General features: G+C 42.4%; 2 protein-coding genes across 2 annotated transcripts in view; both read left to right on the top strand.

Annotated features, from left to right (window-relative positions):
* The window catches only part of mylkb (myosin light chain kinase b), a 20,384-nt gene extending 10,273 nt beyond the window's left edge, over window positions 1-10,111 (top strand). Inside the window, exons 8-18 of the mRNA XM_076296834.1 lie at window positions 1-42; window positions 200-241; window positions 681-765; window positions 1,101-1,304; window positions 4,089-4,306; window positions 4,502-4,625; window positions 5,272-5,424; window positions 5,710-5,833; window positions 6,000-6,087; window positions 6,397-6,531; window positions 8,451-10,111. The exon at window positions 1-42 is cut by the window's left edge and continues 264 nt beyond it. Of these exons, the coding sequence (XP_076152949.1) occupies window positions 1-42; window positions 200-241; window positions 681-765; window positions 1,101-1,304; window positions 4,089-4,306; window positions 4,502-4,625; window positions 5,272-5,424; window positions 5,710-5,833; window positions 6,000-6,087; window positions 6,397-6,531; window positions 8,451-8,731 (1,496 nt within the window). The 3' untranslated portion in view covers window positions 8,732-10,111. The remainder of the gene's footprint in view (window positions 43-199; window positions 242-680; window positions 766-1,100; window positions 1,305-4,088; window positions 4,307-4,501; window positions 4,626-5,271; window positions 5,425-5,709; window positions 5,834-5,999; window positions 6,088-6,396; window positions 6,532-8,450) is intronic.
* Window positions 10,112-11,223: 1,112 nt separating this feature from the next.
* fmnl2b (formin-like 2b) overlaps window positions 11,224-17,500 on the top strand; it is an 18,894-nt gene continuing 12,617 nt past the window's right edge. The window contains exons 1-8 of the mRNA XM_076296835.1: window positions 11,224-11,340; window positions 13,604-13,687; window positions 14,485-14,565; window positions 15,170-15,246; window positions 15,583-15,666; window positions 16,037-16,183; window positions 16,534-16,645; window positions 17,031-17,107. Coding sequence (XP_076152950.1) covers window positions 11,224-11,340; window positions 13,604-13,687; window positions 14,485-14,565; window positions 15,170-15,246; window positions 15,583-15,666; window positions 16,037-16,183; window positions 16,534-16,645; window positions 17,031-17,107 — 779 coding nt within the window. The remainder of the gene's footprint in view (window positions 11,341-13,603; window positions 13,688-14,484; window positions 14,566-15,169; window positions 15,247-15,582; window positions 15,667-16,036; window positions 16,184-16,533; window positions 16,646-17,030; window positions 17,108-17,500) is intronic.

Below are 17,500 nucleotides of genomic sequence, written 5' to 3'. Positions count from 1 at the left end.
CAGAATCTGTGCCTACTACTGTGGGAGCGGACAAGATGAAAGGTGAGAAAGAGAGACCTCTAATGGGCATTTGGCAGTATTACAAGCAAGAGGCACCTGTGATAATGTCTAATATCTTTTTCTTTTGTGCTATCTATCTATTTAATCTTTCTATCTATCTGTATGTCTATCATCCATCCATCCACTTAACCACCCTCAGAGACAAAGGAAGAAGAAGTTGAGGCTGCAGATGATGATGATGGTGAGGGTTCGATTTCGTCTGTAGTCTTCCCTTCAACCAATATACTTGTATCCTTACCATATCTATGTAGCCTGCACTCTTAAGATGAATGTGTTGGAAACAACACAAACTGAGTTGTCCCTATCTGGACATAGAGATGTGTTAAAAACAACACAATTTGTGTTGTTTTCAACACATACTGTGTACACTCTTGAAACGAATAACAAAAGCAATGTGTTGAAAACAACACAAACTGTGTTGTCTCTGTCTGGACATAGAGAGACATAGACATAGAAAACGCATGTTGTGTTATTTTCAACACTTTTGTTTTAAGAGTGTGGAAAACTCAACTCCCTCATGGTGGGAACTCAAACCTACTTCATGAGAATCTTGAAACTCTGTAATGCCCTTGAAAGCTTTGGCACTTCTTGATATGTTTTTCTCTGAACTGCCAATACAGATAAGGAGCCGGAATACAGACATGTGGTTGTGAAGAAAGACTGCAATGTTAAGGAACTTTATGAAGTGCAGGACAGACTGGGAACGTAAGTGATGCTTTCTCTCTCTCTCTCTCTCTCTCTCTCTCTCTCTCTCTCTCTATCTATCTATCTATCTATCTATCTATCTATCTCTCTTACACACACACATACACACAACCCCAAGATCTGAGATGTCCACAAATTTGACCAAAATTTTATTTGATAATCATAACCATAAAGATAATGATCATAATAATGAGAATATGAATTGATTGTGGATTTCCCCATTCCATTTATCTCAAAAGTGCATTTGGACCTTGTGCATTTTCAGTTTAGAATCTGTTCAATCTTCTTCCTCTCTCAACCTTCGTCTCTCTCTCCCCTTTTGCTGTATTCTATAGGGGCAAATTCGGACAGGTCTATAAACTAGTCGAGAAGTCCACAAAAAAAGTGTGGGCTGGGAAGTTCATCAAGGCCTTCTCTGTTAAGGAAAAGGACAACGTCCGGCAGGAGATCGACATCATGAACAGCCTCCACCACCCGAAGCTGGTGCAATGTGTGGACGCATTCGAGGGCAAGTCTGACATAGTCATGGTCATGGAGATGTGAGTGTTGTCTGCTTTTCTTGGACATCTCTTTGGTGTTAAACACGTTACAATTTTGTAGATAATTTAATACTGCATTATTGCATTTCTGCTCTAAACTGCTGACTGATTATTGCATGAGCCGTCTTATTTTAGGAGTGGGACGATCACATTTTGTCAAGCTAAGCTTGTTTTGTCTGTGACTGAAATGGGCTGTTAGGTAACAAGAGATTAGACTGTTCTTTCAGAAGCATCACGGAAATACGGAAATATGTTCACACGTATGAACACACACACTAGGTCGTTGATTATTTCGCTTATTTTTCGCTTTTTATAGGAGGGAACAGAATGCCAGTTCCCTCTCCACGTGATTGGCCAAGTGTCTGTCACATGTCCTTATATAGAGACAAGAGTGAGAATGGACAAGCAAGAAGACATAGAGAGAGAGAGAGAGAGAGAGAGAGAGAGGGAGAGAGCTGAAGCACTTTCCCTTCTCTTGGCAGTCATGATGGAAAAAAGCCCAGATCCGAAGCTCATGGAGCATAGGTTTTGTTTACTGCTCAAGGAACAGAAATATTTCAGGCGTTCTCTTAGTGGAAAATGGTGATAAACAGTATTGAGCAGGTCTGGGTCCATGTCCCACAGAATGCTACGCAATCTGGTCTGTGCGGTTTAGTAGATCTTCACACCTTTGTGAATGAATAGAGCACTGAACCCACACAGCACAGAAGAGTTGGAAGACCATGGTCAAAGCCTTATAGTTTCAATCCACAGTTAACAAGAAAATCTAATCAAGTAAAACTTGAATCAGTGGATAGCTAGGTACACATGTGTCAAGAATAATGTTTGTATTAGTCTGTTCAAACTTTGAAATGCTTTTTAAAAGACATCTGTGGTGGGACATACTGACATCAGAGTGCTACAATTGCAGTCATGTAGCCTAACGAGCCAGACCCCCATCAAGATGTAGGGTCTGGGGACTCACCATTCGCAGTGCTCAGTCCGAGGGGCGGGATAAACGGTTGTCTTTCAAATTCCCTCTGCACGCAATAGGATAGCGCTACAACTCATAAGTCCCATGCGTTTTCCCACCAGCGGAGCTAGTTGGCTAGTTGTTCAAACTTTTGCCAACTTAAAAAAAGCTTAACTCGTGTCACGCTGTTCGCCAACAGCAACATCCATCTTCTTTGTTTTCAAGTAGCAGGGAATTCACGGCGAACCATCGCAACTCTGCCATCATTATGTTAAGCCCGCCTACCGACTCTATACACGATGTGATTGGCCTGATTGAAGTTTAATTTTTTTCAGCTCGCAAGCCAACTGAGAGTTGCTAGACTACCCTGGCAGCAAATTACATTTGCTGCCGCTAGGGTGCGTCTAGATTTCTAGCCTAGCAGTCATAGTGATTTTATTTGATTCCTGTCTAATGCACAGTTCATACTTTAAATTCATAGAGCTTAAAGGAGAATTTTTCACATAGATCTCTGTTTCTCGAGGTCACCGAGCACTGTCGGGATGGAACAAAAAAAAGATTTGTGCTACATAGCTTGAGTTGCTGCAGCTAACAGATAGAGCTACCAGGCAGCTGCAGTGCTACACTCTGGGGGCATTTTTGAACATTTTTGTGACATTGAGAAACAGAATGCATTTGGACAGGTTACGAGAGAGAGGCTTACTCGCTTGCATCAGATTATTGAAAGCTACACCATAAGCTCTCCATTTTCTGTGATCATTTTTGGTCTTTCAAGAGGGGTCTAAAGACATATCTGCTCAGTATACACTTAGTTAATTAATCGGTTCTTATGAGTTATGTTTTGTATATTATAGTATTTGTTTTTTTTATTGTTTATTATTGCTATTCTCCTTAATCTAGTCTTACCAACATTTTAAAACTGTTCACTGTTCATTTGAAGTATTCTGCCGTGCAAAGGCAAAAGGTCGTAACTTCACCTTTTGTTGAAAATGAGTTATTGTCAAAACAAATTGGCAAAGCTCAACAACAGTTCACAATTAAATATATTCTACATTTTCTTATAACCCGCAAGCCTGCAAATTTCGCTGAAACATGCAACAGATAACATGGTTTCAAAACGTCATCCACCCACATGTACAACTTTTTATTTGCTCGATTTCCTCAGTGTTATGTCAAAACTATTAAGCTAATCCATTAACTGTGAATATGGAGCATAATGTAACCCTTGATTAACCTAATTAAATCCAACATCGATTAATGAAATAGGCTAGCATATTGGTCAAATAAAATGCGTTTGGACCTTATCATAGGCCCTATTATTTCCTAAGGATATTGCATATCGATAAAATATTATTATTATTTTTATTATCATTATAATGATTTCCTCTATTCATTTCAGTTCCTTGTGGGGCTGGGTACAGCAACTATTAATAATTATGGAAGTTACTGCCTTTTGCCTTGGCACAACTCCTAATTTGTTGGCAGATAATAAAAAGGCAGAGTACATGAAACTTCTAAATAGGGGTCAAAGGTCAAGTTTGAGCCCAATATTTTTTATGTACAGACTTATTTTCATTAAAACAAGTAATAGCCAGAATTCCAGTGTCCTACCTATAATACATTTGGCTGGACAACAACTTTAAACTTTAAAGTAATTTTTTTCAGTTACACACTCTGGCGAGTTAAGGTCTTTTGCCATTGTAGGGCAGTATTGTATTGTTTTTATTTGTGAGTTGAACAAAAGCATCTGCCAAATCCCATAACCATAACAATAACCATAAACACTCATATTACTATATGCCTGATATAATGATGATGTCACTGTGCCTCAGAATCTCTGGTGGCGAGCTGTTTGATCGCATTGTGGATGAGGACTTTGAGCTAAGTGAGAGAGAGGTGATCAAATACATGCTGCAGATCATCGATGGCGTGGCCTTCATTCACAAGCAGGGCATTGTCCACTTGGACCTTAAGCCAGAGAACATCATGTGCCTCAACAAGACAGGCAGCAAGATCAAACTCATTGACTTTGGCCTTGCCAGGCGGCTAGGTACGGCTATTAAACTATTAAACTTACAAAATATACATGCATTTAAATTGATGGTAATGGACAAGAACCGTCAATATTCTGTGCTAATTACTGGTTGTATGGTTTATTAATGTGCATTGTACATCATTCCAAGTGCTTCAAAAGATGTTTTCCCAACATGCATCTGAATTCATGTTCTTCTTCATGTTTTGACAGATAGTGCTGGTGGACTAAAGGTTTTGTTTGGAACTCCTGAGTTTGTGGCTCCAGAAGTGATCAACTATGAGGAGATTGGCTACTCCACAGATATGTGGAGCATCGGGGTCATCTGCTATATCCTGTAAGTGCCCCTGGTCAGTCTAGAGCACACTGCACTCTTTTCAGAGCTCTTGTTAAAATATTGAAAAGATTTCTTTTGGAACCCCCCCCCCCCCCCCCAAATGCACGCACACACACACACACACACACACACACACACACACACACACACACACACACACACACACAGACACACTATCACAGAGCAAAGCAACTCATCACTCTTTGGATCAAAATTGCACTGTTGAGGTTCACATGGAATTGAGGTATGGAGGGGTCATTTAAAACCCTAAAGGCTTCCGTTTACACCCCCTCCTCCACACACCCCATTACTCCCATATTTACTTGTGTTACCCCCCCCCCCCCCACACACACACACACACACCATAACCCCCCCCCCCAACACACACACAATTAATATACCTTTTTAATTACTACTATTTCATTTATTCTTTAAAGTTGAGCTGGCTCTTGAGCACAAGAAATGTCATTACTGATAAATCATTTTATGAGTACATGACAATAAACTTTCAGATCAAAGAATTGTAAAACATTTTCTCTATGATTAGATAAGCTAACTCAATGAACATTTAGAAAGGAAAGAGGAGGTCAATGCCTGTCATAAACATGCATTCGAGGTAAATCTGGTATTCTGTGGCTGCTACTAGGGTCAGCGGTCTGTCACCTTTCATGGGCGACACTGACAACGAGACACTGTCCAACGTCACCTCCGCCACCTGGGACTTTGAGGACGATGCCTTTGACGAGATCTCCGAGGAGTGCAAAGACTTCATCAGCAGTCTCCTGAAAAAGTCCATGAGGTGAGCAGCAAGGGGTTGTGGGGAAAAGTGGTCCTCAAATGAGGTACTCAAAGGTGTATTAAATCGTGAGTCGTGAGTGTGACTTGTCCTGAGGATGCAACCGTTCTCTCGTTTCTCTGTCGTTCAGAGAGTAAAACCGGCTCTGTGTCCCACTGGCTCTGGTTTCCCTCTGTTCTTCTGTTCTTCCTTTTCCCAGCGGGGTCCCACTGTAATTATAGAAACTGCAATCCAGGGCTCCTTCTGCTCAGTTAACGTTAATTACCGCAATAAGTCTCTGCTCCGCAGGGCTCGTCTGACCTGTCCACAGTGTCTGGATCACAAATGGCTGAAGCAGGATACGGCCAAAATGGAGGCCAAACAGCTGTCCAAGGACGCACTGAAGAAGTACATCTTGAGGCGCAAGTGGCAGGTGAGGCCAAAGACCTCTTTCCCACCGCTCTCAACCTTCTTTGGTATCTCTCACTGTCATTATCACTTTCCTGATCTGTAGAGGAGTTTGTTTGTTCACTGTCAAAAGCCATTCCCAGTGTGTCCTTAGTGAGGGGTTCATGCAAATGTGTTTTTCACTGGTAAAGAAAACAGGAAATGCTGTGCGCGCCATCTCCAGATTCCACTCCATGGGGATGCTGGGTGGAGTCGGGCCAAAGAAATCGCCCACGGCCGGTTTGTTGGTTTGATTTTTATTTATGTGTTTGCTTATCGTTTTTATCTGGTATAGTCCTGTAGCAGTGTCATGTCTCTCAGTCCTCCATGCTAGAACGAGCGGGTTCTGTATATAAATATGCAAACATAATCTGTGTGTGTGTGTGTGTGTGTGTGTGCGTGTGTGCGTGTGTTTGTGTATGCGTGTTTATGTATGTTTATGTGTGTGTGTGTGTGTGTGTGCGTGTTTGTATGTGTATGTTTCTGTACACACATACATGTTTATGTATGTGTGTGTGTGTGTGTGTGTGTGTGTGTGTGTGTTTGCAGAGGATACCCCGGCTCCGTTTCTGGAGTGTGCGGAGGATGAGACTCGGCCTCCTGCTCCACCCACCTTCACTAAGGTCATCCGTGATGTGGAAGTGGTGGAGGGCAGTGCTGCTCGATTTGACTGCAAGATAGAGGGTGAGAATGTATACTACTGTACATACACTCTGAAATACACTTTAGTTATGTAAAATGTATGTAGTAGTAATTAAGCAGCAATACATTCCCAGAGAGCAAAGTTTTTCCTTTTCAGACTGATCGGATACCCATGGGCCTTCCTTCTTTCTTTCTTCCTTTCTTTTCTCCCTCTTTTCTGTTTCTCTGATTGCCTACATTCTGTAAAGCGCCATGATACATGTGTAATGTTTTGGCGCTATATAAGCACAATAAATTGAAATTGAATTGATCGGATACACAGTGTAATCAAAATCACACACCTTCTAGATGCCCAAATAGGTCTTTGTGTAGCTGAACTGGTGAAGTTAATAGCACCAAAATCAGGAATGATCTTAGGAAGCAAATATATACTGATGGGTCATTCCACGTCAATTCAACCAGGGCCCACGCACTTAGGTCTCAAAAAATTCTGAAAAAATTACCAGGTGTACTTATGTTACCCAGGAGACACACTGTAAAATTACTCTTATGTAAGATCAATACTTTCCAAGATACAGCCAGTTTTACAGGGGGAGGGGGGTGTCGATTTTGTTCGGCCTCTTTTTTTTGTCAAAGTTCACAAGCCCACAGCGCAAGAACTAAACCATGTAGGAGGCTCAAATTTTGCATGCTGGTACATAAATAGGAATAGTATGTAGCAAAATCGTCACGTTTGCTCTGGATAATCCTGCATGGTCAAAGCTGTCCCTCAAAGTTGATAGAAATTTTATTGGAGTTTTTGGCTGGGCTCTGTTTAAGCCTTCAGAAGACATATTTGTACTCAACATAGGCTCTTGATTTATTTTCCTTACTGAGATAAGTAGAAACACTCTCACAAAAAACAATGAACAGAAAATAAATTCCTTCAGGGTCTGAACAGCAGACTTTACAAGTCTAAAAAATCATTTTGGTTCTCATTTTCAGAGCACCCAAACACCTTGTGGGAATATACAAAGATTTTTTAAATATTTTTTTCTTTATTCTCCATGATCTTTTCTTTTCAAAAACACCAATTTGACTTGTCTTGTCAGGGTGGAAAATAAAAAAGAAAGATTTGCATAAGACAAGTCAAATTGGTGTTTTCAAAAAGAAGGGATCATGGAGAATAAAGAAAAACATATTTAAAAAATCTTTGTATATTCCCACAAGGTGTTTGGGTGCTCTGAAAATGATAACCAAAATGATTTTTCAGACTTGTGAGGTCTGCTGTTCAGACCCTGAAGGGATTTGTTTTCTGTTCATTGCTTTTTGTGAAAGTGTTTCTACTTATCTCGGTAAGGAAAATAAATCAAGAGCCTATGTTGAGTACAAATATGTCTTCTGAAGGCTTAAACAGAGCCCAGCCAAAAACTCCAATAAAATTTGTATCAACTTTGAGGGACAGCTATGACCATGCAGGATTATCCAGACCAAACGTGACGATTTTGCTACGTACTATTCCTATTTATGTACCAGCATGCGAAATTTGAGCCTCCTACATGGTTTAGTTCTTGCGCTGTGGGCTTGTGAACTTTGACAAAAAAAAGAGGCCGAACAAAATCGACACCCCCCTCCCCCTGTAAAACTGGCTGTATCTTGGAAAATATTGATCTTACATAAGAGTAATTTTACAGTGTGTCTCCTGGGTAACATAGGTACACCTGGTAATTTTTTCTGAATTTTTTGAGACCTAAGTGCGTGGGCCCTGGTTGAACTGACATGGAATGACCCTGATAAAAGGAATGGACGGATACCTTCAGTACCATCAAATAGTTACATACAGGGTACTATTTTATTAACCTTTTATTTCTATTAAATTCAGCTCAATTCAAATGCTTTATTGACATGACGATTCATAGATTCTATTGCCATGCATTGATCATTTCAAATATGTCTCTCTTCTCCTCTCACTCTCAACGTAGGCTGCCCTGACCCAGATGTGGTGTGGTACAAGGATGACCAGCCCATAAAGGAGACGCGCCACTTCCAGATCGACTACGAGGAGGACGGCCACTGCAGCCTGGTCATCTCGGAGGTCTGCCCCGAAGACGACGCCAAGTACACCTGCAAGGCCGTCAACAGCCAGGGAGAGGCCAGCTGCACTGCAGAGCTCATGGTGGAGTTTATGCAGGAGGAAGGCGAGGAGGGCGAAGGAGGGGAGGAAGAGGGCGAGGAAGAGGAGGAGGAGGAGGAGGAGGAATAAAGAGATGGAAGAAGAGAAGAGAATAAGGAGATGACACGAAGTGGACACTAAAAAGGGGGCGATGATTTCCTCCCGACTTAAAGCTCTTACCTTTACTGTGCTCTTACTGCAGACCACCTGCCTTCTTTAACTTTTGTGCACTTTTGGTCTTTCTTACTTAAGAACATTGATTGGTTGATTAGCAAGTTAAACGATTGAGTGACAGATTGATCAATCAAATGTTTTCTTTCCCCCAAGACTAGACATTCCTTTCTGTGCCTTGTTGATAACCAGTCTAATAACCAATAATCCATCTGTTTTTTTTATGATTCAAACAGATTTAACATGCATGCATGCGTTTAGTATATATTTTTATGTATCAGGAAGTATGAGATGTGTCAAGAGATAGTTTAAAAAAATAACCTCTAATATTTTACTATTATGCACAATTTTCAACAATTTAATCCAGTCTTCTCATATACCCTGTAACAAGATAAGTCGTCAGGCCTGTATTGGATGTCTCCTTTCACCCACTGTTGTTCTTTGCATGTAATATTCAGGCATAACCCACTTTCCTTGTCTACTGAAAAACAGTAGAACAACTATTAGAGGGCCTATGCAATATTCAGATATGAGCTTGGTGTTTGCACTGGGTTTGTGAATGTTATTTAGACGTGCCTGGAGACATCACTGTGTAAAAATAATCAAACACTCTATGTTTGGTGTGAATTGGCTGACACCAGTCCTAATTAATCTTTTTATTATGAAGTTAACATTTCAGTTAGACTTATTTGTGATGTGCTGGATTGTTTCACAGGAAAGTGAGCGTTGGGTTTTTGCTGCTCTGTGTGAAAATCACAAATCTTCTGATCTTTGTCTTCGATTGATTTGCTTCTGCTTGTGCACTTGAGTCTTTTTGAATATCATTATGTTACACTCTTAATGGGGCAGATCTATCCATCCTCTGTTGAATGTATTCTTTGTAATCTCTGTCCTCTGGTTGTCTCGCGTGTTAGCAGCTAGGTCGGTCCCATAGAGTAGATTTGAGTTTGGCTGAGAGTATCCCATAGGAATCCCATAGGTGAGCAAATTCATGCTTTATTCATTTGTTTGTACAGGACTGCTCAGTCGTGCTGAGTGCACTCGTGAAACCTAGCATATTCTCTAATTATGAATAAGTAATACAAAATTGTTTACCTATTCAGTTAAACATTAGTAGTACCGTAAGTGTCTGTTCCTATTGCCATTAATAACATCATTATAGAGTAAGGCTTGATACTATTAAGTTACAAAAAAGTAATTTGTGTGGCATTTCTCTCACAGAAAAAGAACCTGTTATTTTGTTTCATATTTAAGACTAACTGAAGCACTGTCCACTTAATTAAACCTGAATATTTCGGATTTTGGTGTTTTGTTATCCTTTATTGAAGAATTTTCCATATGACTATGAATGGTTTCCTCCACTAGGTGTCAGACTTCGACCAATGCTCCCCCTTGGCACAGTTTCTCCCACTTTATTGGATTGACCTCTTTTCTTTCTCTGTTGTCTCCACTAACGATGTTTAGACATCTCAAACTTACAGTTACTCAATGCATAATTTAACACATATAAAAAAAACTTCAATAAATGCGCATTGCATTATGGCATGCTGAATGTAATTCATTATTTTTTCCACTCAGTGGCGTGGTTATTGGCCCGTGTGAAATGTAATTTCTAGGCCTGCATATTAAAATGAGTGGCGCGTGTCAAGTCTAATACGCCTGAATGTGCCGGGGGAGGATGAGACGGCATCAGCCAAGCACAATTTAGATTCATTTTGAGTAATACGGTTTAGAGACTATCACTGAGAGCTGATAGCGGTTAAAGCCGAACTGAATCCCAAAGCTTGGCGAGTGTTGCCTTATATTGCCTTATATTGCCTCTTCGAAGACTCTGATTCCCGGCATGCAACAGAACAAAACATTGCCTCCCTTCGCCTATCCATCGCGGCTTTTGGCACGCCCCAGCGGGGGTTCTAAGCTGAAAGGGTTCATTGTGTTGGGTACTGAATGGAGACTTTGCTGTTTAATGTGTGGATGTCGAACTCCGTCTGTTGTAGCCACGGGCAGGATTAACTAGCCAGCTCGCCGCACACAATCGCGCACGGCCGTATGTGAATCATGCACACTATCGCAAATAGCGCAAACTGGGAGTGGAGCGTTTATTGTGCGCGATACGGGTAGGGATGCGGTGGTGATCCGCTGTGAACCTGTGCATTGTTCCACCGTGGAAAGATGAATGGAGAGACCGACAAAAATCACGGATTAACAATGTAGTAGTGCTTTTGTGGGAGTCACGCATTGGATATCACGTTCTGCAGATTTCTGATTTCGCATCCGTGGGAAGTGACCAGACTTTAATGTGATTGTGACATTCATTCATCGTGGATTTTTCCACTCGACTTGTATTTTCTGGAGGAATCGGTGGGAAAACGTGTTTCTGTCTGTAACTGAGGAAAACAGCGGACAATAACATGGGGAACGCGGAGAGTATGGATGCTCAGCTCACCGACTTCAGGGCGAGGAACAAGCCCCCCAAACTACCTATGCCAGACCCTGCAGAATTGGAGGAGAGATTCGCAATTGCCTTGGTAAAAAATCCCATTTTAACACCATCCGCTATTTTGTGCCTATACTGCCCACCACGCGTGATTCATTTCATAGTCAGATCTCTTGTTTGGGTTACAGGCTGCCGACGCTAACGTTAGCGCCTATCCATTGTGTGGCCAAGTCCCAGGCTGCTGCTTTGATGATGTTTGTTGCTGTGTGTGATAGCGGCTAATTAAACGCTTCACTCTGCCTCTGCCTTTTTTCATATGCCTGCTTCTGAGTGGTCGCTTTATTCCTATAGGCCGTCGCTCTTTAGAAATAAAGATATCTGCACCTGACTTTTCAAACGCTTTACTTGGAGGTGTCAGCAAATCATCCCTTATGTCTCCCATGTAAATGAATCAAACAGTGGGGTTGCAATGGCTGCGCCATTCAGCCACATGTGAGTAGCACCGTGCATTTAAACGGCCTCGATGGCTCGAGTTGACTGTATCCTCCGTGACGTAGCTTGGATGCATGTATGCTTTCAGCAACAAGTTTGACCATCCATGGACACAATAGACTGACATCGTGTGCGATCACGGGGGATGCTGCGAATCATTGTATTGCTACAATGTAAACTGGAGGAGACGGGTGATATGTAGAGAGGAGATGGGCCTGAATGGTTTGCTCTGTTATGGATAACTAAGGTGGCGAGATGGGGGAGGAAGACCTACACAAATGTTATCAGCATTCACAGTATTCTATGGTGGACATTGGATTCGTAATCCCAAGCAGACATCAGTCCTATGTGATCTAATCAAGATTAGCTCGGTGGGCCCAGCTCCTTAAGATATACCCCTTGAATACCCCACCACCCAGAATGGGATAGCACTGAAATTCCATGCCAGTGGGACGCTGCCTTAATCTAAGTACAAGAGATCAGAGACTCCTTGGTTGTGTCGAGCCCTGGTCAGTCATTAGACTGGAGTGAGTGATTTGGGGAGGGAGAGGGTTTGGGGGCAGGGAGCTCCCAATGGGGTCCCTGATCTGATTATGGCTCCTGTTTTTGGTGTTTAAAACCCAGCATTCCAGTGCAGGATGGTCTGTTATGCCCTCGCAGTTGCTGAGATTTACATGTGAACTGCCCGGATAAGGGGGGGGGGGGGGCGGTTAATAACAATATGGTGGTATGACCAGAAGAGTCCACCTCTCAATTAATTTTGCCCCAGTTGCCCTGACAACTGAAGTCTGAAAAATTAAATTTGAGAATAATGTGGCAGACCCTCATGTTAAACACAGTGTTCATCTCAATCAAATAAGAAAAACAGCATTCCGAATCAGAGGCAAGGCAGTGCTTACTGGTGAACATGCTGCATGCATGTGTTCAAATCAGCCAGACCTTGTTTGTGCATGAGCATGTGCCTGTTAGGGAGGAAGACAGATATGAGAGAGAGAGAGATATGAAATTAATATTGGTGATCTGAAAACCTCTCCCCTCTTCTGATGGATTTGCATCACAAATTACAGGCAGGAATCGTGAAGCAGGCTCCACCTCATCACTGACTGCTTTCAGAGCATGTTTTTTTGTGTGTTTGCATTTCTCTCTCTCTCTGTCTGAGTGTGTAGGAGTTTCATATGCATCATGATGTTAACTGCACACTGAGAGAGTGAGTGTATGTGTGTGTGTGTGTTTGTGTGTCTGTACATTCAGTGGCAGACCTTAGCCGTGTTCTTTCGATTCAAAAGGCTTCCTTTGATTAAACTGCTAATTGAGCGTGAGGGGCGTTCTGATTCTGTGCCACGCATCCAGACACGCTCCGTCTGTGGCTCCAACCCACTGGCCCATCTGCTCTTCAACTGGAGCTCGAAGCACACACAGATACACCCCCTATACACACACACACACACACACACACACACACACACACACACACACGGATACACCCCCCCCCCCCCCCACAAACAGACACACACACACACACACAGATACATGAATGCATGCAAGAAGCTGAGTCACGGAAGCTAGGTTGTTGTCTGTGTCCAAAATCAACTCGGCCTGATTATCATGCTCGATGTGTTTCCACACACAGGGTTACACATGGTGTTTGATGTGGGATGTGGCTCTGTTTCTGGGCTCGGTTCATAGGTAGCCAATGTAGTCGGATGGATGAGATATCTGATATGGATTTGTTGGGCTACTTTCAACAGACACATCTTTAATCTTTGTGGTGAGTGGGGTATGAGAATTAAATGTGGATCTGTGTGTGTGTGTGTGTGTGTGTTTGTGTGTGTGTGTGTGTGTGTGTGTGTTTTCTGTCATAGAATTCAATGAATCTGCCTCCTGACAAGGTGAGACTACTGCGGCAGTACGACAATGAGAAGAAATGGGAGCTGATATGTGATCAGGTAAGAGAACAGAGGTGACATCCATGTGACTGTGTGACTGTGAGAGAGCAAGTAACAAACAACATAAACAAACCCTTCATTTTCATAAAGCCCCAGCCAACACCCAAAGATATAGAAAGCAAAACTTAATTATAAACCTTGTCACCTCACACCTTCCTGTAAACAAGCTCATTAGTGCAGTTATTGCCTACTGTAGGTTTCTTCGTCAGAAGAAGATTCAGCGGCCCTCCCGACACATGCACGTGTTGCCATGGTTACCATGACATTGGCACATCCGTGCATGCCAGACATTGGTGGATGCTACTTTGTGAGCTGAACCAAAAGGGAAACGTTTAAAAAAGAAAAAAAGAGCAAAAAAAAAAAAAAATGACACCGAGAGAAGACATAAATAATAAACTAATGTTTTGCTATTATGTCAGAGAAGCAGAATTAGGCCAAGGATGCATGGAGATGTCAGACCGCGCGGTGGTGCGGACGGAGAATGGGGAGATTTTATCATAATGTTGAGAGACGTCAGTAAGGGAAAGGATGGAAGAAAGGAAAGAGAGATAGATAGAGAGAGAGAGAGAAAGAGTGGTGATGTGTGGAAGGAGTCTTTAATAATGCACGTGTGTGAAGAAGGACCTAGCCCCCTTTTTCCCGTCAGTGGAAATGTCTCTGGGAAAAAAATAGGTTATTAATTAAAGAAAAGAAATGTGAATAAAACATGATTTAATGTGTGCGCGCGCGTGTGTGTGTGTGCCTGCGTGTGTGCGTTCATGTGCGTGTATGTGTGTGCATATGTGTGTGTGTAACAGGAGCGTTTTCAGGTGAAGAACCCCCCACACACATATATCCAGAAGCTCCGAAGCTTTCTGGACCCTGCTGTTACCAGGAAGGTGAGCATCTCCACTCCTACTGGAAACCATCTGACCACTTCACAGGCCTTTTACCCGAGCATGCCAGTGTGATTGTAGTCTATTCACAGTTGTAGGCTGTGTGGTACATTTGTAGTGTGTGTGTGTGTGTGTGTGTGTGTGTGTGTGTGTGTGTGTGTGTGTGTGTGTGTGTGTGTGTTTGTGTGTGTGTGTGTGTGTGTGTGTGTGTGTATGTGTGTGTGTGTACCAGTAATTCACATGATGCAGAAAGGTTTCTTCCTGACAGAGGCTCCAGAGAATGAACAGGGGTCCTGCATAATTCACTCTTCATTTGCAGGCGTACAGCACAGAACACCAGTACTGTAGCACATCCATCTCTTTGACGCAGAAAAGCTGCACAAACCTGAGAAATCACCTTAGAACTCACACACACACACACACACACACACACACTCTGACACACACACTCTGGACGTAGCACTAGCCACATACACAGGGGCCCCACTTAGTTGGCTAACTGTTTAATCTGCTGCCCTCCTGAAGGTTCAATGGCCACAGTGTTTTTATCGTGACCTAGTTTAGTCGAGTGGCGACAGTCAGCGTCATGTGTGGCATGTCTCCGCAGAAATTTCGGCGGAGAGTGCAGGAGTCGACCCAAGTGCTCCGCGAGCTGGAGATCTCCCTGCGAACCAATCACATCGGGTGAGTCACGAGTCGCTCTCAGATGAACTGAATCACGACTTATAAATCATAAATTACTTGTAGTGGGAAGCCCAGTGTGTGTGTGTGTGTGTGTGATCGTGTTTGCGTGTGTGTATTTTTGTTTTTGTGGTTGTGGTTGTGCAGAGGTATGCGTGTGTTTGTGTTTGTGCAGAAATGTGTGTGTGTGTGTGTGTACGAGTGTGTGTATGTGTGTGTGTGTATGTGTGTGTGTACGAGTGTGTGTATGTGTGTGCATGAGTGTGTGCAGTGGTAGCAGTTGGTAGTATGGGCCTGTTGTATATTTAATGACTTAAAGTGCCCTTGTTCCAACCTCAGCTGGGTGAGAGAATTCCTGAATGAGGAGAATAAGGGTCTGGACGTGCTGGTGGAGTATCTGTCCTTCGCTCAATATGCTGTCACGTGAGTAGTTCTCCCTAATGACTGTGTGTGTGTGTGTGTGTGTGTGTGTGTGTGTGTGTGTGTGTGTGTGTGTGTGTGTGTGTGTGTGTGTGTGTGTGCGTGTGAGTGAATGTGTTGGAGTCTGATGGACAATGTTGTCTATAGAAAAGTCTGACTGTGCTGCACTGTCTGTAGTATTTTTGAGTGAGTCTGTGCCTTGTGCTGTGAGGGTTATTGTTGACTTAAATGCTGACTTGGTCTCCCCCTTTATGTGTCCTTCACTCCTTTTATTGTGGGTTATAATAACAAAATGTAAATATAGTTGACTGGTTTAATGAATGTTTGTATTTTGTGTAAATAGTCAGCTACAACCTCACATGTTCTTTCTCAGGTTTGATGGTGATGCTCCGGAGGGCAATCCAGAGGTTTCTGTGGAGACTCCATGGAGTCGATCCATTGAGGATCTCCATGGTGACAGTAACCTTCCCTCTCCAGTTAGTGGCAGCAACATACCTCGCTCCACCCGTCACTCTTTGAGGTAAGACCTCACACACTGTATGATACATGTAGATGTCACATAAACTGGACTGCAACTCAGGTCGCCTCACATTACTATAAGGAAAAGTGAAATGAGTGGAAAATCTAATTATCCCAGTGAATTAAGTTCTAGTGTACCACAAATTCAATTTCATTCAAATAATGCAAGCTTTTATGTGAGGTGGTATTGATATGAGACACCTAAATCATCATAAGTTGCCATTCACCATCAAACAAATAAAATTTTTCGAACAGGTTCCATTCGATAACCATCTGTTATGTTCAGTTTGCTGTTGTTTTCATATAGATTACTTCATTCACTCTGCATCCCATACTCTTGTCCCATAACAGTAGGTCCAACACCCTGCCAAGCCGCAGGACACTGAAGAACTCCAGACTGGTGTGTAAGAAGGACGACGTGCACGTGTGCATCATGTGCCTGAGGGCCATCATGAACTACCAGGTAATACACTTTAATGACACTCTTACTACTAGTAGTACTGTCAGTATTACTACTAATGTTAGTTACTAAAATGTACTTACTAATACTAAAACAACCCTAACCTGAGTAGTAATTACTAATTACTATTACTATTATTATTAATAAGAAACGTAAGAAGAAGAGTAATAATAATGATTCATGTGTGTTTTGAAGCAAGTTGAAAGCTATAAAAAGATGGTCTGTTTTAGAATGTGGACCATTCCTTGACTGCTAGATTCTCTCGAGTTCCATTTGATGTTGCACAAATAACACCATTTATCAGCTTTTCCCTTTCTACGTGTTTTCCCCTGCTTGTACTCCTGTTGTTCCTCTTCTAATGCCTTGTTACTCCTGTCTTTCTCTGTAGTACGGTTTTAATATGGTCATGTCCCATCCACACGCTGTGAATGAAATTGCTCTGAGCCTCAACAATAAAAATCCCAGGTAAGCACCTTTAAACCCACACACACACACACACACATACACACACACACACACACACACATACTTATTAGTCCCTCACCTTATCTGTGAAGTACCCCCATCTGACCCCTCTTGTGAGTTGAGCTGATGAGGAGTTTTCTCTTATCTGTCTTGCAATCATGTGTGCTTCTCAACTCACCATCTGATTAAAGACACGAGACCTCGCTCTCTCATTCACACTCACACACACACACACGAACACACACAGTAATCTCTGGCAAATTGCCCACTGACGGCTAGTCTGATGAAAGTGATCCACAAACAGTACAACGGAGTCCATCACTCATCGAGTGTCTGTCTGATAAGCTCCCTTCACAAGGCTGTTTCAACCCGATTAAAGCCTTCTGAAATAAC

Source organism: Alosa pseudoharengus, unplaced genomic scaffold, assembly GCF_046254945.1.
Source record: "Alosa pseudoharengus isolate Yale_2024_CS ecotype anadromous, Long Island Sound unplaced genomic scaffold, YU_APseudo_1.1 YU_APseudo_1.1_scf_20, whole genome shotgun sequence".
NCBI lineage: Eukaryota > Metazoa > Chordata > Actinopteri > Clupeiformes > Clupeidae > Alosa > Alosa pseudoharengus.
This window is presented reverse-complemented; position numbering and strand designations above follow the sequence as displayed.